Here is a 24869-nt window from a genome sequence, read left to right as displayed (position 1 = left end):
GGATTAGTTAACTGAGCGTCTTTCACTGCAATTTTGACCCACCCCTGGCTCTCTTCCACTGCAATTTCAAATCGCCCAGTAACTTCCAATTGTTTAAAGATTGCGTCTTTATATATCCATTTTTTATTCCAATAATATTCGTTCAGGTGGTTATACGGAATTGATGAATAATATAGACTCCCAGCGGCATCGAACAATGATACACTGACGTCACATGATACAAGCAGCATACAAAAGGGCGTCAAAACTGATTGGATCTCAGCGTGGAGTAAGAATATTCTCGAACCATATATCCCGGCCCGGCCCTCGCAACACCACTCTCATCGCAACTCTCCGACATCTTACTATCTACCACAAGACTCCAAAATGGCATCACCACTACGTCGCTTCACCCTCGTCTTCTACGTCCCACCCTCCAACGCCGCAGCATGCAAAGCCGCCATTTTCAAAGCCGGCGCAGGACGCTACCCGGGTCCGGGCGGCTACACGGAATGCGCGTGGCAGACAACCGGTACTGGGCAGTTTAGGCCCGGTGATGCGGCGAATCCCGCTATTGGGAAAGTCGGCGAGTTGGAGGAGACACCCGAGGTTAGGGTTGAGACGTTAATCGTTGGGGAGGACACTACTAGGAAGGCGGTTGCCGCGCTTAAAGAGTAAGTGAACTGACGTGATGTGGGTGAGAATGGGATGGGAGCTAATGGTTGTAGGGCGCATCCGTATGAGGAGGTTCCTTATCAGGTTTATCGAGTTGAGGACTTTTGATTTGATCGCTTGCACAATGTGCCACAGCTTGCTAAAGAGTAAAGATTTCAATATTAGGGTATTATCAATAACACACTATAACATCGCCATTTTATCATCCATCATAACATAAAATCACGCAACAAGCACTTTTGTCTGCGGTAAAAGGGTAGTCCACCTCTCGCCAGGCTTTCTGCCCCAAATCCTCTTCAGCGCCTCAATACCCTTCAACAAATTCCCAAACCCACTCCTCTTATGATGTCTCCTCAGCACATCCTCGAAAAACATCTTATGCTCATCCAACTGAGCATCTGAAGCCGCCACAAACGTTGTCCATATCAGCATATGCGCAACGGGGGAGGTATGCGGTATTTGAGCTAGAGTTTCGATGAAGCGCTGCACGCGGGCGACGGAGCTCGGATTTGCGGGGACAGGATCGAGGTCGAAGAAGTTGGTTGTTTGGTCGGAGAGGACTTGTTGGAGGTAGATGTCGCGGGCTTGGTAGACTAGATCGGCGACTTGGGAGAAGAGGGGGGCGTGTTCGGGGTAGAGTTGGAGGCAGTGGTTGAGGCAGCCGAAGAGTTGGTCTGTTCGGGCTTGGGAGGATAGCATTGGGAGACCCATTTCTTCGCCGAGATGTGGAGCTGCGTAGACTCGGATTCTAGATGTGTAAGTGATGCGATGGGGAAAGTAGAAATAATTGGGTACTCACTTGTGAAGCTCACGCATAATGAAGCCGGCCAGGATACCTGTTCCCAACCCTTCCTTGCCACCAATAGCATCCAGCGCAGACTCGAGCATTCTCAGAAGCATAGGAAAGTCCGAACCGCCAGTAACAAGAACAGAAGTCATTAGTAGTAATAACGTAATTAGAACAGAATGTTGTGTTGTTTGGTCGCCAGAGTTGAGTTCTTGTCGTATCCGAAGCCCTTGCAGGGTTCGGCCGAGCAGTTGATATGGATCAGGCACATAGGAGTCATATGCAATGGTACCGAAGGCACTGTATTGTTGCTTACTCTGCCTTAGACTGTTTTCGAGTTTGTTGATGTGGAAGTGAAATGCCGAGACCGTGAGCACCGCGTCCATGACGAGTTCATCTTGTTGGGCTAGAGGGAGGAGGAGGTGACGCCAGTCGTTGTGGACGCCATCTATAGCGACCATCTCTGTTGATATACATTGTGAAACTGATGACTGTTAGCATGGCTCATAAGAGGCAAGGAGTGTGACTCACAAGTAAGGAACAAATTTCGTTTCCACGCTGGTGTATTTTCGGGGATGTCTTGTAGGAAGAGGGAGCAGAAGACGGCATGGTCATCTAATGATCCATTCCGTCTAGTGATCAGGTCTCGGACTTGGAGTTCCGAAGGGGCGGACTCGGTTCCAAAGTCAAATAGTTGGTCACCATTCTCGACTTGGAGTTCTGTGGTATCTGGGGATTGAGTCGCGGTTGACGATGTTGATATTATTTGCGCGTCCTCTGTGTCGATAGCCTTCCATTCGTTTCTAACAACCATTAGTAGATGTGACTTATCAATCAGTGCATCATACTCACTCTTCATAGACTTTGTCAATAGTCTTACCAGCCCATTTCCCCCTCGCAGCAACACCCTTATTAAATCGATGTCGAATACCCAAACCACTACAACTTAAACCTCTGGAAGTACACTTGTTACAACTAGGTTCAGTCCTATCACAATGAATACGTCGCTTTGAACACTCATGGCAACCTGTCTTTCGGTCAATGACTCCGCCTCAATTTCGCTTGTTAGGGGAACTGACCCTTTGTTTTTGGTACGTATGCACGTTTCTTTGGCGGCATCGCATTGAGCCGAGATCGACGCTTGGCAGTATCTTATCGGTAGAGATTAAAAACTAAATGCCCGACGTTGTAGGGAAGAAGGAGAAAAAGAATAAATTCTTCTTTCTAGAATGTTGGTTGCAAGCATCATTCTTTCGCGTCAGGGAAGTTGATGGCCGATGTTGCGGGGTATGGATTGTTGGAGCTGAGTCTCCGCAGCTGCTAGTCGATCTTGGGGAAATTGACTAGGCTGAAAAGGGAGGGTGAAATGAGAGCACCTCCGATAGGAACAACCATGTTCAGGTGGCTCAAAATGCTCAGCCACAAGAGCTGGTGCCGCCGTTGTAACGGTGTCTGAAAACAATGCATGAAAGAATAAGGAGTGAAGGTAAACTTTCGAAAGAATTCAATAATCCTATACCGTTTAGGCTGCGGCCTTCACTGCAATTTCAACTCCATCCAGGACCAATGTCAGAAATCTCAAAATTAGCGGTGGGAGAAAAGATGGATCGTGTTCTTCACTGCAACTTTAACCTCCTCCGAGGCCACTGTTAGAACTCGTAACAATGTTCATAAAGTCACTTTTATTGAGAACTTACTAAGCGCCAAAACCCTTGTTCGCTCAGTATACTCTGAAGCTACGGCCCAAAACTAATACGTAGACTGCTCGAAGTTTTCACTGCATTTTTAACAGCCGCCCAGGCTGACTTCCTGTCAGGTCAGTGCAATCATTGTCAGGCCACGCAGGCTACAGAGTCTGTCTAACAACAGATTCCAGGGCTGCAAATATGACTCCTGAATAGGTTGGATTCGAGACTCATGTCTACGTCCAGAAAAGTTTGTGCTATCAAGTGTCTTCAAAAACAAAAACGTCCCAACAACCCGCCTATTAGGACAGCCGTCAGACTAATCCCACGGTCGGATCTGCAAAAGGCCACGAGGGCGGGGAGCTTTTCTTTGTCCTTTTTCGTCCCGATACGGATATTCACTGCAATTTTAATCTCCACATAGGTGTCTTAAAGGTTCCTTCTCGCAGATTGCCAGCCCTCCCACCAGGTTCACTGTAATTTCAAACCCTCCAAGGTCACTGCTAGAAAGGTCCCAAGATCAGGGTTGAGTGATGATCGGTGTAGATTCTTTACTAGAGATTCAACCCCAATAGGATGAACTCTTAGAGTTCATTGTAAAAGGTTATTGTTTTTGTTCATTATTTACGTTCAAAACTAGACTAGGTATATTGAGCACGAGTTAAGATCTCGTCCTCCACTTTGAGTTCCGGACATAACATAATCGCGGGGCCAATAACTCTACCTTGTGGGATCGATTCTTTCCTTTCCGACATGTTTTACGTAAGATGGTCTTTGATAGGTCTCAAAACAAACATTGTGAACATCCGTCTGGAACCATCGGCATGCCATTCCACTCGCCAGAGTGGTATCAAGACCTCTACATTGTCCGTCGTCTTTGGCCCAATACCAGAGCTTCGACCAGTTTCATTGAATAGCTCCAGCTCAAGTAAGCAGTCAAGCAGGAATAGTAGGTATAAGAAGCCATCAGCCAGGATGAGCCATAGAAATTGACCTACTAGCCTGCTGAAATTAGCGCTAACTCGATCTTTATTGAAACATTCATAGAAAGATGGCCCGGGGAAAACATTCACTGCAACTTTAATCCCCTCGAACCTCGGTCAGGATTGCTGTTTTAACTCTGTGAGATAGGTCCGTTCTGCCTCCAATGCATTTTTAACTGGTCCATGTTCACCTACCTGTAGACACCATTGGGGAAGCGGGCTTCAAACTCAACTCTATGAGAGTGAGACTGCAAATATAATTACGATGGGAGACTTATTCTCTCATCTAGGAAAGCGTATGCTATCAACCAGCCTCTGTTCTAGCAAAACACAAGAAACGGGGGGTGCAAATCCAACTCCCTGCTCACCGCCAGGTAAATTTCACTGCAAATTTAACCCACGTCCAGCCTCCAGATGTAGAGCTAGTCGACTGAGAATAAGGGATCTTGGGAGACCACCAGCACTTGCACAAATGATGAGCTGACACATGGGCCACCCACATGGTGGGCGTGAGAATGAGACTATCGGACTTCCTGCCGTGACCAGGTCTGTCGATGGGGCGCTATATTGTCACAAATATTTTCAAGCACCTTCACTGCATTTTTAACGCACTTCCAGGTTCATAATTGCGCGATACGTAGTTGTGGGGGTGATTAAAAATGCAGTGAAAGCATAGGTAAATGGGGCGAACCACTATTCACTGACGAACCACTTTGTGTACACGAGGCCTTGATTGATGCCAGGGCGAACCATCTTTTGCAGCACAAGGAAGAGAAAGTGGCGGGGTCGCGGTGATGTTGGAGATGGAGAAGTGTTGGACTGCTACATGAGCTTTATGGTACTTATTGCAATACCAGCTTTATATGAGTGACGAAAAATACCCTTAGATTGGAACTTGATAACTATTTACTTCCATAATCTGTGATTGCTGTTGTGTTATTGTGTTATTTTGTCTGTTTTCAACCAGATCCTCGAAAAACTTTCGATCGAGGAGAAAGGCAGCAACCCGCGCCTTTCACTGCGATTTTAGCCCCCTCCCTGGGTAATACGTCGCCAATGGTAAATCACTAGAAACGAGCCAATCAGCATTACTCCGTAATCGGGAGGTAACAGCAGCGGGTGGTCAAAAACGCAGTGAAATTGGAACGGAATAGGGCGGATTTCAAGGTTGAAGATTCGAGCCGCTCAACACCTGCCTAGGTAGACAATCCATCCTACTCCATCATAAAATGAAAAACATCGACCTTCGGGCACAAGCGCACCAAGAAAGAAGGCACGTCAAACCGAAACCAGCTCACAATGCGCGGCATGTATACGTTTAACCCATCCGGAAGGGCAGAAATGCCGCCAGGTCATAATGGCCAATTCATATGCCGAACCCCTAAGAGTACAAAACATAAACACCCCTGGCCAGTTTCACTGTAGATTTAAGTTCTCCTGAAACAGTTTCCAAAGGAGCCTCGACTGGGAGCTGATTTAAGGTATTAATCCTCACTACAATCTTAGTTGATCCGCAGAATCGAGGAATGACCCAAGCTTCGTGTGTGGGGATAGTTATAGAGGTATGACGTTTCAGACAAATGAGTTACTTCAAGTTAACGTATCCCGAGAATACTATCGCTGATCAGAAAGATCCCAGGGGAGGAGGGTGTGTAAGACGGAGGGCTTCACTGCAAGTTTAACCCCTTCCGAGGCCACTGTCAGAAGAATTCCAAGACAACCTCCTATGTAGGTGGCTATGCAATTATGTACCGTCGAGGACCGGCTCCATATTGGTCCGTGATGGTAGTAACTTTATGGAACTATGAAGCATTGTAACAAGTCCTTCACTCCAATTTTAACCGCCGCCCAGGCTTACCTTACCTCTATCTACTGTTAGGCTATGCAGGCTACAGGACTTGAACGTCCAAATATGGGACTGCGGATATAGCTTCTGAATAAGATTTCAGTCTCATATCCACGCCCAGAGAAAAGTAGTCACGATAATGTGATCTTTACAGCAATTTTAATCTTCTCAAAGACTCTTCTAACAGCAACTGAACAGATGGCATGATCTGTGCCATCATCCTGTGTACTACCTACGTACAAGTGACCGGTTGTCTTTGCTGCATTTTCGTCTCCGTCTAAGAAGACTCAGAAAGGTCTCAGAAGTTGGGGTAACCAATAGTCTTGTTGACCGGCCCCTTTACAAGAAGACTGGACGATTTCAACTTTCACTGCAATTTTAACCCCCTCGAAGACTACACTTTGGAATTGGGGGAAACCAATAGTAATGGTTGTAAGCACATGTTGGACACGACTCGCGGACACTAAATTTCACTGCAATTATAACCTCTCCACGGCCATTGTTAGAAAGGTCTCAGAACTGGGGACCTGTCAGTAAGGATGCCACTCGGACTAGGTCAAAAATGCAGTGAAAACGTAAAACTGAAAACTGGGGGGTTGAAACTCTAGCACACAGTCAGCAGACATACCTACAGCTACGTAACCGATAGGTTCGTACTCGTATTCACCTTACGACGACGACTCATCTGCCAGCTCATCATTCGTGGTACTCCTAGTGATCGTACATCCGGAATCCTGTATCCTCAGCTACGCAGCTCCAAATATCCATGGAGGCCGGTTGTGGGTTAAATTTGCAGTGAAGATTTAGTCTGGCGGTTAGTCTAACGTTTTCGGGTCTGGTTGAGGGTTAAATTACCGTGAAATTCCAATATGGCGGTTAGTCTAACGATTTCAGGTGAACCGGCAGGTTACATCTAGCGCTCCATCTTGTGAGGCGTCGTATTGGAATGTTTCTATCTTGGAATAACAGACTAGTTCGCTGTAGAGCTTTCCCTGAAACTCAATATGAGCTTAAGATACTACTCTGGATTTGTATCTACAGTCTTATTTCTATTGTTAAACAGATCTACAGCCTGCTTAGCCTATCAATACTGACATAAGGTCAGCCCGCCCGGCAACTAAAATTGTAATAAAAGCATTGGGGTCTGAAGTCAGAGAGTATCTGCTTTCTTCAGAAGGTCCAACCGAGCAGCAATAGCAAAAAGGCCTTAGATTGGAGGGGGTTAAAGTTGCAGTGTAGGTACCTACCTAGGTACTTACTGTCCCTGTTGTCACCCTCCCTGATCATGTCCTGTTCTCAGATTGGGCTAAAAGTGCACTGAAAACATGACCAATATTCCTGGGGGTTGAAAGTAGCTGGAAGTCTGATAGGTTTGTTCTCGCGCCCACCTTATGCGAACGGCTTATCGATCATCTCATCGCTTGTGCCCTGATGTCGGTCTTGGATTTAGGATCAATGTGTTTTTGGAGGCTTGTCGTGTGTTAAAACTGCAGTGAAGGTATGTAGCCACAGGCGCTACAGGTGCATATTAGCGTTGTCGTGGCTGCGACTGCAAGTCCGATGAATTATATTCTGAAGTCCCATAGGCTCATCCGCGCGTTCACCTTATGCGGGCGGATGGCTGTGGAAACTCATTCTCTTGATTTTCGCAGCCAATAGTTGAGGCTGGTGGAGATGGCGTGCTGGGAACTTCTGTCCAACCCTCCAGAAACTTTATCGATGGCACCAAGGTAGTAATTTTGCGCATTCAGTTCTCAGACCGTCATATAGGCTTGTAGGATATGTCATACCTTTGTTGTATTTCGATCTGTGGCAGGTCTGTCGGAATTTCAGCGACCTTTTCTTGCGCTGTTGCGCCGAAGTTGATACGCACTGAATTTGATAATATCGAAAATTCTAGGCTGTCAGGCAGAGGCGATTGACGTCTTGTTGGAGATCCAGTAGCATTACGAAGATATATTACTTTGTGCCAACCAGCAGGTGGAATCTCGATCTTTACATCCTCGAAGTTCTTGCTCAAATGGCTGTGGACATCTGGTTGCGTCCCTTGCGTTCGTCCTCTCACGCTCCAAGGGCCCCCGGTATGATCAGTTAAGACTAGTAAAATAACGATAATGAAGAAAAGGATCGGGTCTGTACGACTTGTTATGACTAGCGTTTTGATATCACTAGGATAGAGCTTGGTACGGCATATTCCAATTTTTCGCTACGGACTTGAGAGATCGATGTACAAAGCATGGCGCTGTCTCACGCAATTCGCAATCTGAGCAACGGTGGAGTATAGTAAGGATACGGAATAGGAAACATTGTTCAAGGAACAAACAACGAGATCCGCCACAATGCGTTTATGCTGAACAGTAGATACCCAAACAAAGCATGTGATAGTTTCTGAAAGATTCAAGAGAATTGTTCAGTACAAGAAATGGGGTGGAGGATGTAGCCGTCAGTTAAGAGCAGTCAAGAATGGGCCTCGGCATCATTAACAGAATAAACGGTCTCACAACTGGGGCATTTAAAGCCGTGCTGAGAGACAGAAACTCGAACAAGGCAGCGTGTGCAGCGCCACCATGTAATCCTGCTCGATCTCATGGCGGAAGATGCGCCACGTCTTTGAATATTTTCGCCATGATATTGACGAAGATGATCTCGAAAATGATCCCGTCGATGGAAGGGCTCACCCTCGCGAAAGCAGCCATGATAGTCACACGGGTAAACTATATCGGGCTCATTAGAATGAGTTCTCTTATAGTGACATTGAAGATCCGCTGTTCGTTTGAAAGGGCGAGAAGTGCATCCAGGATGAGGGCAGGAGACAGTCATTCCATCTCCATACCTCTCAGCTGTAGAACAACCCCCGTGACAGGCTTGTGGGGAAGCCGGCGAATGATAATCGGAGTCGTCCGTAGACGGTTTTGAAGCAGCTGGTTCGGCATAAGCAGGGGTGTCGTACCATGGCGACTGTGCACCATTTCGCATTGGATAACCTTGGTGTTGCAAAGGACCTGACACATTATAACCAGGGTAGTCCATTATCGATTGTGAAGTAGATGGCATAGAATGAAGAGAGTAGCTCGTAGATGGTTCCATATCTGTGGCACTTTCTGTCTGCGGCCAGGTATGAGAAGACCATACTCCCTCATCCTGAGCTTTGCCTTTGCCTTTTATTTGCGTCTTTGTACTCTGGGTTGTCTCAGGTTGATTGTCTGCTTCCCAAGACTGTGGAACACCGTAGTACTGCTCGGACCGAACAGGTTCAAAGACTTGGTCGGGTTCTTCCTCTGCCTTCTTCTTTTCTTCGCGGCGCGCAAAGCGGTGGGCCTCATCGTCACGGCGCTCTTCCCCAGGGCTTAAGTGACGCATCTGTTGCTTCGTGCCGGCGAGCTTAAGTAAAGATATACGAAGCTGAGTCTTGAAAAACTCCTACTTATCTTACAAGATAGAATCGACGAGCGAGTCTCTTTTGATAGAATCAGCTGAAAGAGGGGTGTATCCCTCTGTGATTCCTGGCAAGAGTTCATTGGACCCGCGATATGCAGGCTGCCAAACACATGATCACGCATCCCTCATCTCATCTCCACCCCTCAGCAGCTACTCCAGCCTGGTATCTCATCAATCCCGTCTTTTGTTTCTGGCTCCTTTAGATTGCCTCACGAACGTTTTCCTTGGCATCAGCTCGCCTTGGAATTGCAACCGCTCTTGCACGGATACGCCTGGATGGTTCAACAGATCCAAGTCTTCAAGATTCCGATCAAAATGGCTGGGATTCCTTACAGTTTCTCTAGGCTTGGTGGAGCTAGTATAGCCAATTATTCAGAGAGAATACAGTAAACTACATTAGGACCCATCGTCAAGGGTTGACTCAAAAGAATGGGTATCCTCAATGTGACGTTCAAGATCCTCTCTTCGCTTGGAAGGACGAACAGTGCAACAGGAAAAAAGCAGGACTCAGTAGGAGACTGGCACCTCACCAATAGACCCCACGGCTACAGCTTGCACCATGAGATGATGCTATCAGGTCATACAATAACCAGAGGGGCCATAGGTGGTCATAGAGTAGCCATTGTAGAATAGCCTGGGGTTATATTATATCGATTGTGGAATAGCTAGTATAAAATGAGCAGGGTATCCCGCTAATTGTAGTAAAGGATGTCATGCAGAAGAGTTAGGGTAGTCCGTTATTGACTATAGATCAGTTGGCATCGGATAAGCATCCAGTATAGGATAACCGGAGTAGTCTGTAGGCGGTTCTTTGTTTGGTTCTTTGTAGCACTCTCCTCTGCGGCGAGACAATAGAAAGCCACGCCCCCTCATCTCAATTTTCCTTTGCCCTTCGTTTCTTCTGCATCCGTTGCTACTTCGGGAGTGGAATCTGGGGATACCAATTTGATATCTCTTCTCCCATTATCGCGCCTGACTGCTTTCTTCCCAATATTTGGCTGAACCAAGTCTGATGAACCTATATCGCCCGTGGTATCGGACAAAAAGGTGGCTTCTTTTCTCTTGCCCAGTGGCTCAAGACCACGTACTAGTGGACCTTTTTGGAATGGTGGTTGTCGTGCAGAGAGTGAATGTGTGGAATCTGCATCAGCTCCGGGTTTGGAGCTACTCTCCTCGCCGCTTCCGCTCGTGTATTTCGTCAGCCAACCTGGATCTCGGATCCGAGCAGACTCAGGAATCCAACTGGTCCCAGAAGCCCACCCCAAAGGGCCGGCAACTTCTACTGTTGGCAGAGCAAAAAGAGCTAGTTTTTCAAGATGAAAACCAACATGGTCGATATATTCTGCAAGTCCCGTCGCCAAGTGCTCGCACAAAGGGCAGGGACTGGAGGTACTATCTGGTGCGTCTCTTTCACCTAGAGCTGTAATTGACTTGAGCTCATCTTCGGTTCCTGCTGGGAAGTGATGTTCTCTGATGTGAACTCTGAGTTCTGCTGCGGAAGGGAAATGCTGCTGACATTTGAAGGGACATGACCACGATCGCCAGTGGTATTTAGAAACATGCGACTGCAAGTCGCGGCGACGATCGAAGTCGGAGTTTGATTCGATGCAGTTGCGATCGATACATTTGTATGGACGGAGATCCCCAAACACGTGCTGTCTGTAGAACGGTATTAGAGGTGTGTACATCCTGGTAAGCAAAACCGTAACTCACCTCCATGCGGTAAAGGTCTTTGCACAGATCATTCTATAGCAGAATGGGCACTCGAATATCCCATCTTCTGTCGCGCTCGGCCGTGGGGGTACTGTATCCGGGCCAGTACCTGCAAACAACCAGTGATGAGCGGAAGTAGTCTGTGACATATCATCATCTGATGGAGCATCTTCTTGGATGAGCTCAGTGTAGTATTTATCGTTTTCCCTGTTGGAAGCTAACTCTCTACGATGCGCCTCTAGATCTTTGAAGAATCGATGTCGGCGAGTGATGAACTTCGCCAAATTCTTTGCCATATCATCGGTGATACTGGGGAATCTCTTTCTGACGTGTTCGATATCGCTTCGCTCATATGCTGAAGGGGAGTACCTGATTTCATTCGGCTTGGTGTAAGGTTTGCGAAAGTGCTCGTGCGGTGCTGGGTTGGCGGTGGCTACTGACAGACGCAGGAGACAATCAACAACTTCTCCTATGTCGGTTAGGAGTGTGGGCAGACCTGAGCTCGGCAGGTTATCGGAACCAGGAACAGAAAAGTCGGACTCATCGCTTTCGGCTGAGTCTGAAGAACAGGAGTGAGAGTCGTCGTGTTGAAAGGCTTCATGCTTTCCATCCTCTTGGCTCTGCACTAGAAAGGAAGGGTCGTCTTGAACCAGCGACGTTGCAGTTTGTAAGGATTCAGACATGCCCTTGAGGAGGTAGGTAACCTGTTGTTGCAGATGGGCGGCTTCCCTAAGTCGACCATCGAGGGAGGAAGGACCGCTTTGATGGGCTGTCTGATTACCGACCCACATCTTAAATCGAGTGAAATCATTCTCTGTCTGGAGTAGATATTTGTTCAACGTGGCTCCCTCCAAGACGTCATTAGACCTGGCAGCCTTGGAAAGAGCGCCCTCGAAATTTTGAAAAGACTCGAGGGTCTTTGCGACGTGGCTCGCAATCAACCCTGGTTTCTCGTCATGATCCATCATTCACATCTTCCACAACCAGATGACCAATGGATTATTGCAGGATATGTCGCTCCGTGCCGATGGCTTCTGATGAGATGAATGGCGCTGAGCTCTTGATTACCTATGCTGTTCTTACAGAAAAGAGACAATCGGAGAGTATCTATGAATGAGGCTCTTTAGTAATTCCAGCCGAAAGAGGGGTATGGACCTCCGCGGCTATTGGAAAGAGTTCATTGGGCTCACGGTATGCAGGTTGTCAGACGCATCCCTCATTTTATCCCCCATCTCCCAACAACTACTCCAGCCTGGTACCCTCATCAATCTTCAAAAACAACTCACCCATGCTAAAGATCCAGGAAAGCGCAGCATCTCCATCATGTCCGGGCTCGAAATCGCTGGTATAGTCTTGGGCTCCCTTCCTTTGCTCGTCACAGCGTCAGAGGCCTATTGCAAGTTCATAAGAGACTGGGGTAAGGCCCCGTCAGAGCTGAAGAGCCTCAATCGCCAATTGACCACAGAACGAGCGAAATTGTACAACGTCTGCGAGCTGCTCATCAGCGATGTGTTAGAACAGCCACAAATCCAGCCTATGCTACGGGATCCATTCGGGCCGCTATGGAGGACCCCGGAAATGGACAGGATGATTCGAAGGAGACTCTGGGATTCGTACAAGCCCTTCGTAGAGACCATCACAGAGATACAAGAGGGGCTTGGCAGTATCATGCGTCGACTCAGAGTACAAATTTCAGGAAATGGAGAGGCACGATAATGTCATCTTACAGTCCAGGTTCTCTCTTGCTAACATCGGCTTAGGTTGAGTGGGTAAACAAGGGTTGCATGACTCGAGAATTCAAAAAATTGCTATATCGCATTCGCCGTGACGACTACAAGGATGACATCGCTGTCATCTCAAAGGGCATCAGTGACCTAGAGTCTCTAGCCAAACTGAGCATAAGACTCGAACCTAGCCGAAAGAAACAATCCCGAGGCAGGTTTTTCAAAATCCTACGAGACCTGTCGACAAGTGTATATCAAGCACTTTACTCTAGCATGTTCTGCAATCATCACCACGACGTGAGCCTCGAGCTTTCCCCACGTTTCATCGAGATTGGATACGAGTGTGAAGATGAGAAGGTCATAGGGGATGCACAGTTCAAGATGGTGATATCTTTTGAGATGGTGGAGGGACACGCTATGAAACGATTTTGGGACGAGGTCAAGATCAAGACAGCAACTTCGGTCACAACAATAGAATCACCAGCTTGTCTGCCGCACCCCGTGGCAAACCGCAGCAAACGAAGTTCTTTCAATTTCAGAAAAGGTTTCTCATTCACGAACCCATCTAACTCGACGCATAGTGTTGGGTCGGCTACAGCAACAATGACCCGTCCCCTTACAGATATTGCTTTCACCAGAACCTATGCCGAAGATGGTAAGCAAAAGCAGCCTCTTAACCTTTGTATGGCTCTCAGGAATTCAAGGACCATACGACCGCTTTGCTACGGCCATCTCATCGATAAAGCGGGCGCTGATCGACGATTTGAAGTATGTCCCTCGGGAACGACAGTCAACAGTGACTGCTGGTCAGTAGTCACTCTAGACGACATCTTAGAGGGCACGGAGGGACTGAGACCGCTGGTTTCACTCGCTGAAAGGATTCGGCTTGCACTTGCAATCGCCTCAAGCGTTCTTCAACTAAGCAAGACACCGTGGCTTCCAGAGGCTTTAACAAGGAAGGACGTACACTTCTTTCGAAAGGATGGTACTTTTTCGTACAAACACCCATTTTTTCTTCAAAAGTCCGAGGCGAACCAAAAACAGCGTCGAATCATTGCACAACGGTATTCCTATCTGGATAATCCGACGCTTTTTGCATTGGGTATTCTTCTTCTTGAAATCATCCTTGGGCAGTCTTTTGAGCAGCTTCGGTCTCCTTTCAAACGACTGGATATTATTGACCCTCATGGCATCATTCACGATTCTATTGCCGCGCACAGGCTTTTGGAGAGAGTTGCTTTGATTAATCCAGCCTATCAGGCTGTTATTCAGAGATGTATCGACTGCACTGAAACTCGTGGGCTGGATGACGATGCTTTCAGACAGGAGGTGTATAATGATGTGGTTATGGAGCTTGAAGCCATGGTTGACTCGACGAAGATTGGTATGTAGAAGAACCCGGAGGTCAAAAGATACATGTTGAGAATCTTGACGAAACTCTGATTTGGCACTTGGATATCTATTGAATCCCAGGTGGCTCAGTCTCACGCAGAGTTGTAGAGGTAGAGTTTTGTTCCTTTGATTTGTAAGGATACACCATTCCATGTACTTATAGGCCGGGAATAACATAGATACTACGATTCCGAAGCCAAAACCAGGCACGGTGGACCCATGTTTTCCAGAAGACTACCAGCCTCAGACAAGGCTTAGCTACAGTTCAAGTGGACACTTATCAAGTAGACGCCAATCTAGATTCGAGAGTGACAAAGACGGACCTATTCCTCCTTGCTATTCCCGATAGTGAGGCTCTGTATAAAGCGTGAAATCGAACAAAGCTACTCCGTACACGCGCTCTGTACAGCGGATATCATTTTTGGTCTATGAGTCATATATCTACTCTCACAGAACATCTTAAATTCAACGTATAAAGCTCTTCTAGCTTTCGAAATATTTCAACTCTGGATCCTCAGCTTCTGGCCCCTTCATTCTCTCATCAGCATAAGAAACAGCAAAGGCCTTAAACGCGTCCAAATCAAACTCCGCTGCCCATCCCTTCTCCTGTAGTGCCCGAATAGCATCATTGATCCACGTCACGGAACTTTGCTGCGGATCCGTATTCTTCACCGGCAAAGGAATCCCTTGGAAAAACTCTCCCAATTCCTCACCAGAAACATCTTCCGGGATCTCCCCAATCACGATCCGCCCTAGCAGCTTCTCATGTCTCCGTGGCGTGATATCCAGCTCTGACCGGAACCACCAGTCCATGGTAGGATTGTTCATGCGGAAAGTCACAGGATTGATGTGCGACGCATCAGTAGCATCAAACGAGTGAACATTCTCTGCCTCGCCAGGCGACGGTATGATCATGATGCTCCAGTGGTAAGCCTGCTTGTCGAAGACTCGTCGAGCATTTCCGACGGAAAAGTGGTCTCGATGATGTAGAGCAACAGTGACGAGTTGGACCATGACTAGCCATTATCATCAGCCACCAAAACTACACACATCTTAGAGAGTTTATTGACTCACCTTTCTTGACAGTCGCGTAAAAAGAGTTTGAGATAGTTTCTGACCGCCAGAATGATTTGGCCACGCGGGGTGGCTACTTCAATGGGAAGTGATTGGCCTAATCCACTGTCATGATAGCCGAGAGTCTACGAATCAGGATGCGTTATGGACGGTAGATCGCGATATTGCCTCCGCTTTTGACAACACACGTTTTTGAGGCTGCAAAACTTGATACAACTCAATTTTTATAATACCACGTTTTATGGCGGCCACGAAATGTCAGTCTTGGAATTTAAACTCAATTAATATTGGAGAAGAGATAAGATAAAAAAAGGACTGGAGCTATTGTGTGGGTCAGGACTAGTGAGAGAAGTGTATCTGAGTGTTTTGATGAGTTCTTTGTCTTGAATTTTTCATGGTTGCTCGTGATGGTTCGCCAAGATCAGAATTTTCATCATAGCATCTTTGGCGATGATCGGTCTTGGGGACTATGATAGTACTTTCATGTCTTCAAAATCGTCATCCAAAGGTGAATACGAATGTTCACTGTTAGCGACTGAACAAGACGCAGTTGGTTCATCGTGAACGTCTTTGAGGACTCTGTTGAAATTTCATCAACGGACGTCCTCTATTGCAACTCATCAGTCATCAAGATTTATACCGAATGAGGTGACTCCCTTCTTTGAGAAAATCCACATCATATTAATTTAAATGGTAGTCCGCGATGGTTGAAATTAATATGTTCATCCACCGCAATAAAATTGTCATGTGTTGAACTACCAATGATACAGGGTAGCCGACTTACCCCAATAAAACCTCAACTCACGAGGACACTTACCGACAACTGGTTACACCAGAACGGAAGAACGCACTCAAATGGCATGTTCTATTTCGGCAGCTGGTATTTATAGATCTCATCGTAGGGAACAAAGACCTGATTGAAGCCATGCAACGTGGTTGTAGGCCGCGACCAACTGCAAGCACTTCAACGCACACCAACCAGACACATCCACCTAAGCGCCATCAAACACACGAAACTCTCCAAGAAACAGTCAAACATCTTACCAATCCCCAAAACCTCGGCATGTAACTCCAGTGCATGTGCATATGCACATCGACGATGGCTTCAAAGCGTAAGCAGCCATCTGCAAGCTACGTTTCAAGAATTTGCCACACACAAAAAAGCCACGAAGTTTAAAAGGCAAACCCACAAGGCTGGAACATGAACATCACCAACGGAATTGTGGAGGCAAGTTCACGGGAGTGTTTCCACTTCTGGAATGAACTCGGGATGGCACTTTGGGAGCACAGAGAAGGTCAAAGCTGTTAATACGAACTAACTGCCCATTGAGCTTGTGAGAGTAAAAAAGAGAGTTTCACAGCGTTCGGGTGATGGCTGATACGGATATTATCCGTAGACAAGTCGCTGATCGTTTACGATTTCTGGATATTCCCCGAGGGCGCTTGTGTAAATGATCGTCGTTGGGTTGCAGTTGAGGCATAAACACACCGATTGCGGGCAATTATGTGTTTCAAGCTACTCTTCAAAGCGCCGAGTTCAAAGCTGTTCGTCTACAGTCATTTAATATCGAGATCTCAAGTCAGCTGTTAGATCGTGGCTTATTTAAATAAATTGACTACTTGAAGATCAAAGACCATCAATTAATGCACAGAGAAAGTAGAAGCTATAGAGACCCGTGCATTGAGCGGCTCGTTTCAGATTGCCATGCGCCGTAATGCATGGAGACTAGAGTAGTCTTGGCTCCCCGCTCTACAAAGCATCAAATTGAAATTGTGCAGTACAGTACAGTACATAACAACGAGGAGCCGGGTCCCAGGTCCGCACATCGAAGCTTCCATGAAACCTTCTCTACCTTAGGGTGGAAAAGCTAGAGCGCCCCCCCTGAGCTTGGGAAGATTGGATGGGGACTCATGATGTCAACGCAAGGGAGGAATTGCATTGCATTTTGCTTCTTTTAAAGGGTCCTTTGTTTGTTCTTTCGTGGCGGGTATTCTCGGGGGTTTACAAGAGGAAATCTTATGATAAAAAGAAAACATCTGCTGAGGCGAATATTTGCTTTTGCAACAAGAGAAAAGTCAAGAGAGACAAAAAAGACGAGATCGAATTGGATCTTGACTTGACTAATCGATTACTGTACTGGGAGGTGACTAGCCGCCGCCAGTGCGTACATGGCGTTACTTTGAACGGTAGATTGAGCCCAAGATAAGTGCATTTGCATTGCAATTGCTACTGTCTCTCACCATTCATCTAGATATCTATCTGTCATTGACTGGTGGGGGTCAAAGAGGTCAAGTCAAGATAACGCGCGTCAAGGATCTCCTCGGGCCGTATGATCATCTAAATAAATTGCAATGCGAACTCATCGCTCGTCCAACAGAGAAACTTCATCAATTCATGCAACGTCGGGTCCTTATCCTTCCAGAAGGGAGGGGGAACCAGAACCACACCACCATCACGGAAACCCATTCTGACGGATTCAGGGGCTTATCCCATGTCCAAGCCAAAAGCCTATAGAAAAAGCCCCTCTTTCTGCTTCCCTCTTTTGGGCGTCAACTTTTTACTGTTACTTTCCCATGTGACAATTGGTACAGTTAGCTTGCTGGGCTAGTCTACGGCGATGGTCCGGTCAAGCATTTAATGGATTGAATTGGGATTAGAAGACCCCTGTTGAGCCCTGAATCATAAAAAGCATGGATTAGAAGTGGTTTAGTGAAATGCTTGGTAACACAAATCAGTTACCGATCATTTTTCTTTGCTTCTTCAATCAATTATTGGGTGTTGTCCAGCCAGTCATGGGGTAAAGAAGATCAGGGTCTTGGGCCATTGAACAGCGGGCACGATTCATGCATTTGCATTTGCATCTGCGTCTCTGATCAAGGGACCATCTTCTAGAAACCTTCTTTTGCGTGAACTCAACATCATTCGCTATGACATCTGTGACAAGGAAATAAAGAATATCTCTCATACAAAGGCCGGAGACAAAGAGTGATAGTTCAAGTATCTATCTGACTTGGGTTAGTTTGAAACAAAAAGTCAACTGGGGAAAGAAAGAGCTGGAGCTGTTAATGCCCAAAGAAAGATGCACGTCCCCTAAAAGTGAAAGTTGAATTGTCACTCAGGTCGTCGCACGGACTCCATCGGCCAGAGTTGCGCCCTGCAATACAGTGTCGACTGTGTTACATCACGCACAGTCTGCTTGAACAGGGTCTGATCCCCTATTTCCCCTCCAGATGTCACAACCGATTGAGGCTGTGATTCTCGTTCAGAACAAGAAAAAATCAAGAGTGAATGAATGTTCGAGTCAGATCTAGATCATCGAATCACATTCATCATGTTAACTCATTCACTACGCAAGCGTTGTCAGCACAGCGCCTAAAGTATCACCATAAGAGAGACACATTGAACCCTCCACTCCCAGCTCCAGCGTCAAGCAAGATCCCCGCTAAAACAGTACAGTAGCGCTTCCGGCCGCAGCTCCCAGCTCTTTCCCACACTGAGCCCAGTCCAATCCGTTCTCTTCCTCCTTTAATTAACCTAAATCAACGCCCAGCCCAGCCTCGTCCTGTCTGTCCCCTTTGACTGACCCAAACTGCGGCCAGAGAAACAACGTGCAGTGCAGTACCAACTTTAAACTTCCTGGCGATTAATTAATTTCTCTGTTTCTCAAAAATCCATTTCACATCGGAATACTTGGCCCGCCTGCCAGAATCAGAATATACATCTATCTCTTCTTCTTCAACGCCCGGCATCATCGATCCGCTTCTCTGAACCCCCCCTTCGATCGCTCCACCGCCTGACCCCGAGACCACCACCTCTACACTCTCAACCAGCCATCACCAGGCCCGGACGGAGACCACTGTACAGCTTGTGAGAGGACGATCCGCCCATTTTTATCCCTTGTCAACGACTTCAACCTCTACGACTCTTCTCAACAAACTCGCTTCAAAAGTTCAAACCCCCTTTACCCCGCCTGTATTGTCTTGGGTTCGGTCTTGACTGCGAAAAATACCCAACGTGCGCAAGCCCGAGTCTCACGCCTTCGATTTCACCGCCGAATGACGTCGAACCGCTCGTTGAAACGTTCCTGAGTCGACGCCAAGCGACCATCCCTAGACATTCAACCTGCAACCTTGCTTCCGCCGGGCGCTTTCCCACGAAACCTCCCTCGACAAACCCTCTTTCGTTTGCTCCCTACCGCCGCCGCCGCCTTTTCGTTTCTCTCCCCCAAACGCTCCTCTCGACGGATGGCGTAGAAGGCTATGGCCCATGCCCCGTTGCTACGAAATAATACAACTCCGGTCTTTCAGCCAACCTCCAACGGATTCGGTGGGTTTCCGCAGACCAGTATGAACCATGCGCCGCGCGCCAGCCAGCTGTCGGGCTCGACAGCCTATGCTGGATCAACAGCTTCCTTGAGCTCTCTAGCTACCGCCACTACCGCCACACCAGTAAACGGCGGTCCTGTTCAGGCCACGACCAACATTATCAACCAAAAGGCCGATGCTTCGCGATCACTGTACCAGATTTGTATCTCGCTCAAGCAGCGCCTAGCTCAGGTCCCCGGCTTCGGCCCTTATCTCGACGAGCTCGACCCCAATGATCCCGTCGATCCACTATGGAACCTCTTCCGCTCCGGATACCCTCTGCTTCTCATTTACAATGCCCTGCGACCCAACGAGGAGCTCAAGGTCGATGTCTCTGGCGCTAACGAAGCCAAGAAGTCCAAGATCGCCATCTTTAAATTTGTCCAGGCCTGCATGAAGGATCTGGAGATTCCCTCCTCTCATAGCTTTGTGATAGCTGACTTGATGGGTAACGACACAAGTGGCTTTGTCAAGGTCAGTAGCTCTTTGTGTGTTTTTGAAACTAAGCTCATTATTATTCTAGGTAACTCAGGTTGTTAACTACGTCTTGGACCGAGCAGAGGAACGCGGCTATCTCCTTCAGGCTCTACCTTCTTTCGACGACGGAAACAGCGAGCCCACCGGTGGGCAAATGACATACCGAGACCATATTATTAGGGAACTTGTCGACACCGAGCGAAAATACGTCCAAGATTTGGAGAACCTGCACGACTTGAAAAAGACGCTCGACCAGCAAGGCGCAATTCCTGGCGATACTCTCCATCAGATCTTCCTCAACATCAATGCTATTCTCGATTTCCAACGCCGATTCCTGATTCGAGTCGAGACAACGAACTCCATGCCCGCTGCGAACCAACGATGGGGAGCTCCATTTGTTATGTACGAGGATGCATTCGAGATCTACCATGCCTTTATCGCAAACCAGCGCAAGGCCGCGCAGGTGGCCAACCAGGTTTTCGACAAGATTCAACGTTCCTCGCATCCCGTGGCAGCCGATTTCAACACCCTCGATGGTTTCCTGCTTAAGCCTATGCAAAGACTGGTGAAATATCCTCTATTGCTCAAGGTGGGTTGATGCGCTTTAAGAGTTGATCAGCAACTAACATGCGGCAGGATCTTAACAAGAAGAGCGAGGATGACGAAGTCAAGGCAGACTTGACCAGCGGTTGCGAAGCTGCTGAGCGAGTTTTGTCCAAGGCTAACGAGGCAGTGAACCGTGATCTTTTAGATGAAGCTGTTGAGGAACTCACAGGCCGTGTGGAGGATTGGAAGAGCCACAAGGTGGAGCAATTTGGCAAGCTTCTCTTGCATGGTGTCTATGGAGTCATCACTGGAAAGACAGACCAGGAGAAGGATGTAAGTTGGCTCTTTCGAACTATTCGACCTTTACTAACGCCTCCAAGTACGAAATCTACCTGTTCGAGTCTATCCTTTTGTGCTGCAAGGAAATCTCATCAAGCAAGAGCAAGGATAAGAAGGACAAGTTACGTTCAGCAGGCCCCAAGGTTCGAAACAAGAACGCCAAGCTTCAATTGAAGGGTCGAATTTTCATGACCAACGTGACCGATATCGTGTCCTTCACCAAGCCAGGTGAGTTTTGAAGTTCAGGTGGTCCGATCAGTGAAACTAACTTTAGAAGGCAACCACAGCGTGCAGATCTGGTGGAAGGGAGATCCAGGTGTTGAGAACTTCGTCATCAAGTTCTTGAACGAGGAGACTTTGAAGAAATGGGTAGCGACTCTGGAAACCCAGAGGAAGCATAACGCGCCGCGCCAATCATCGAACTCGGATACCCTCTCAACTGACTTTGCCTGGACACGAGACCAAGTAGCTGGCCTGGAGAACCCTTACTTACAAGAAAACGACGAAGACGATGATGACATCGGTCCTGCAACAGCACCTGCTGGCTTCACTGGTGTTACTCATCCCATGGGTCTGGGCCCTCGAACAGCTTCCAGCAGCAACCTTCGTGCTCGAGCAGGAACTGGTGAAAGTTCAGCATCGCTTGCCGGTATGGTGAGAGCTCCTCCACCAAGGTTCCCTCTACCTGCACCACCCGGATCACTCAGCCTCCAGACACAACCAAACGGTGCTCACTCACCTGGCGCTTGGGCGGGCGACAGTTACTTCTCCCCTGTTACCGAGTCACCAGCTTCCACAAGGACGAGCACTACCAGCGGAATGTTCTCGACACCTCAATATGGGTTCCCTAAGACTTCTACTCCCAACCCACAGCAATGGGAAGATGCCCACGGCAACCGATACACTGCTCCTGCGATGCCCCGCGCTCCATCTCGTGATGGTCCTTCACCGAATCCTCAACGTAATCCTCGAGGACCTTCTCTGCCAGCGATGGCCTCTAACAGTCAGGCGGCTTTGGCAGCACAGCACAGGAACCGTTCATACAGCACTCCCGATATTAACGTACCCGGAATGCCACGCACTCGTCAACCTAGCCACGGAAACATCCCTGCAGTGCCTGGAATCCCCTCGCACTTGCACCCTGGTCACGCTAACAACATTTCTCGAGATCAAACAGGCTCACCCAGGAATGATCAGCCAACTCGAGCTCAGACAAACAGCCCAGGAGCTCAGCGAGAACGTATGCATAAGCCTACAGGAAGTGTGGGTGGTAGCATGAACCATTTCCCTGCTCAACCAGTTCACCCACGATCCATCACACCAGGCGGTGGAAACCAGCAACTCCGTGTCGATGCCGCCGCTGCAAACTCACGAACGGTGTCTCCAGCTCAGGGCACAGCAACAATGCCACCACCATCAGCATCATTGAGTCCCGACATGCCTCTACCAACACAACTCAAGGTCCGAGTGAACTGCGAGTCAGGCAACTATGTCACTCTAGTCGTGGCTTTCAACATCACGTACCAGTCTTTGGTCGACCGTATCGATGCCAAGCTCGCCCGCTTCACAGCTAGCAGCATCAGCAAGGGCATGCTCAAGCTTCGATACCGTGACGAGGACGGCGATTATGTCGCTATTGAGGGTGATGACGATATCCAGATCGCCTTTACGGAGTGGCGCGAGAATGTGTACTCTGGAGGCGTGGGAGAGATAGAGCTCTTCTGCGTCGGCGACACCGCCTAGACCGCGCGCGTAAGATAAAGCTCTTCGCCTAGACGACGCGTGCTATATAGAGCTCTTCTACACGATCGACACCCCGGAGATAAAAGGTAGCATTGTGCTTGGGATACCCACGGATCATTACCGCATTTTTCGGCGCACGGCAAAAACAAAACACAACAAAAAACCATTCATATATTATGGCACGATAACGAATAAGGGCGTCTGGAACGGTTGGCCGAACATCATACCATATAGACACGGCAAGCGAAACTCGACTTTTCGAAAAACAACTCATCATCTCCTTTTATCTAACGAGAAACTGCCAACTCGAGCCACTCTTTTGTCCAAACGGGACGCACTTTTCTTGGGTTATTTTTGACGGGCTGTCTTGCATAGAATGGTTCCATCATTCTTAGCACGTCTCGTCATACACTTCCCATCGTTCAGTACTTGCATGGGATCATTTACACATTTTCTTTTTCATGGGTTCGGCGCTTTAATAAGATTTGGGGGCGTTTCTGTCGTTCTTTCTCTTTCTCTTCTTTTTGTTCTTCTCCGGGGTGTCGTTTATATGATGGGTGCGCTCATGATGGGTAGAGGAGTAGCAGCAGTTATAGTTAGATGTGATTTGCAGATGTAGTTGAATGCAAACACTTTGAATGAATGAGCTTGTCCCTTGTGATATTGTGAATGATTGAACTTGTCTCTTGCATATTGAGCATAATTGGGTTTTAATGGATAGGTTGGGTCTTGAGTTGTAGTCATTCGTATTGTATTGTACATTATTTGTACACATCTTCTATCCCCGTGGTATTGTTATACAGCTTGATATCTTCCTCTGCGTTCATCCAAAGTAGCGCTCTTTTTCCACCGATGCCCCTGTTCCATCCAGTCGTGAAGTCTTTCGTTGTGCGTCTGCTTCCCAGTCGTGCCATTCCTCAATCCCTGCCTATCGCTTGTCTCTATCTTCTCAGTCCCATTACGGTCCCGTCTACTTCTGCTTTCGAGGTCCGGTCATGTACTTTTGCATACGCGCCAAGTGGTAGTTGATAGTATTCGTAGGCGCAGGAGGAGCCGCGGGACCGTCCATGCATTTGCGGAGTTGGTTCTCTACTGCTGCGCAGCCTGTTGCGTTGTAACCTGCTGAAGCCCAGCATGCTGTTGCACTGTTAGCCCTTGATCTTCCCTTGTATGCATTCCTTCCGTGCGATCTCATTATACGTTCAATCGTGGTCTTCTGCGTGCAATTGTGATCGGGCAGCTAGGTACATGGGGGGGACTTACCGAGAACACTAGACATGATAGCAATGCATGGATTCTCGACCTGGCGCTTGGGGTTGTGCACCCGCAGAGTCTTCAGGGGAGGGAGACGGATGGGTTTATGACGGCCGGCCATTTTCGCGAATCACTGGGGGATTAAATTGATCGACGACGAGCGAGACGAGACTGGGTGAGGGTCGTGATGCTTGATGGAGTGGAAAGTTTGGAGTGGGGTCACGTGCGGTGTGGAGTGATAAGATAATGCACGTATCGATAAGCTTTCAAAGCCGATGCTTGACTTCAAGGCTGAGTGAGTGAGTGAGCTTGGCGCTGAGGACCAACGTGAGCAAAAAGGAGAAGAGATGGGAAAGGATGATTGTTTGTTCAGAGGAACAAGATGCAAAAAGAAACTCCGGTACAGGGAATCGAACCCTGGGCTCCGCGGTACTTGATCTCTCAAGTTATGAGAGCGCGAAATGTTAGCCACTACACCATACCGGACGTCTATTGGTTGAGAGCAAGGTTTGGGGTTTGGTCTCAAGTACTGACAGTGACACTCTGAATCTAAGGCATCAGAGAGATATCCTACAGTCACAGAACCTGGAATTGTCCTGAGCGCAGCATCCGCCCGAGTTGAGATACCTAGCTAGTCGAGAATGAATGATGTGCTGTTAACCCAAGTCCCTTTTCTTTGGAGTGCTTGGTTTCAGCCCTGCCTAACAGACAACTCAACCTTGCGGCCCAAATCCTTCATCCAACAACCAAATTCCACGTCCTTAATCAATCCTCCCGGGCGGATGTCAGAAGGATTGTCCTCCAAGGCTCAGGCCTACAAAATAAAGTAGCCTAAATGCTAATCTGAAT

The 24869-nt window shown here is 47.9% G+C and overlaps 7 protein-coding genes across 7 annotated transcripts; 3 read left to right on the top strand and 4 right to left on the bottom strand.

The window, feature by feature from the left end:
- Positions 1 to 366: 366 nt before the first annotated feature.
- FIESC28_05872 (uncharacterized protein) lies at positions 367 to 762 on the top strand (the record flags this gene model as incomplete). Its single annotated transcript, XM_031160017.1, has 2 exons — positions 367 to 653; positions 708 to 762. 2 exons carry the CDS (start codon positions 367 to 369, stop codon positions 760 to 762), a joined length of 342 nt encoding a protein of 113 aa, XP_031015934.1.
- A 114-nt stretch (positions 763 to 876) lies between these two features.
- Positions 877 to 2255, bottom strand: FIESC28_05871 (uncharacterized protein; the record flags this gene model as incomplete). The annotated part of the gene is made up of 3 exons (XM_031160016.1): positions 877 to 1402; positions 1454 to 1925; positions 1973 to 2255. 3 exons carry the CDS (start codon positions 2253 to 2255, stop codon positions 877 to 879), a joined length of 1281 nt encoding a protein of 426 aa, XP_031015933.1.
- A 6516-nt stretch (positions 2256 to 8771) lies between these two features.
- On the bottom strand, positions 8772 to 12071 carry FIESC28_05870 (uncharacterized protein; the record flags this gene model as incomplete). The annotated part of the gene is made up of 4 exons (XM_031160015.1): positions 8772 to 8957; positions 9088 to 9375; positions 10482 to 11052; positions 11107 to 12071. The coding sequence occupies 4 exons, from the start codon at positions 12069 to 12071 to the stop codon at positions 8772 to 8774; spliced, it is 2010 nt and encodes a 669-aa protein (XP_031015932.1).
- Positions 12072 to 12429: 358 nt separating this feature from the next.
- On the top strand, positions 12430 to 14222 carry FIESC28_05869 (uncharacterized protein; the record flags this gene model as incomplete). Its single annotated transcript, XM_031160014.1, has 2 exons — positions 12430 to 12789; positions 12867 to 14222. 2 exons carry the CDS (start codon positions 12430 to 12432, stop codon positions 14220 to 14222), a joined length of 1716 nt encoding a protein of 571 aa, XP_031015931.1.
- A 483-nt stretch (positions 14223 to 14705) lies between these two features.
- On the bottom strand, positions 14706 to 15236 carry FIESC28_05868 (uncharacterized protein; the record flags this gene model as incomplete). Its single annotated transcript, XM_031160013.1, has 1 exon — positions 14706 to 15236. One exon carries the CDS (start codon positions 15234 to 15236, stop codon positions 14706 to 14708), a length of 531 nt encoding a protein of 176 aa, XP_031015930.1.
- Positions 15237 to 19643: 4407 nt separating this feature from the next.
- On the top strand, positions 19644 to 22766 carry FIESC28_05867 (uncharacterized protein; the record flags this gene model as incomplete). Its single annotated transcript, XM_031160012.1, has 5 exons — positions 19644 to 20135; positions 20185 to 20727; positions 20775 to 21017; positions 21065 to 21251; positions 21298 to 22766. 5 exons carry the CDS (start codon positions 19644 to 19646, stop codon positions 22764 to 22766), a joined length of 2934 nt encoding a protein of 977 aa, XP_031015929.1.
- A 970-nt stretch (positions 22767 to 23736) lies between these two features.
- On the bottom strand, positions 23737 to 24141 carry FIESC28_05866 (uncharacterized protein; the record flags this gene model as incomplete). Its single annotated transcript, XM_031160011.1, has 2 exons — positions 23737 to 23903; positions 24030 to 24141. 2 exons carry the CDS (start codon positions 24139 to 24141, stop codon positions 23737 to 23739), a joined length of 279 nt encoding a protein of 92 aa, XP_031015928.1.
- Positions 24142 to 24869: the final 728 nt, after the last annotated feature.

Source organism: Fusarium coffeatum, assembly GCF_003316985.1.
Source record: "Fusarium coffeatum strain FIESC_28 chromosome Unknown BRIP53273_contig_126, whole genome shotgun sequence".
In the NCBI taxonomy this organism is placed as follows: Eukaryota; Fungi; Ascomycota; class Sordariomycetes; order Hypocreales; family Nectriaceae; genus Fusarium; species Fusarium coffeatum.
Note: the sequence above shows the minus strand (reverse complement) of the source record. Positions and strands in the feature narration are given on the sequence as shown.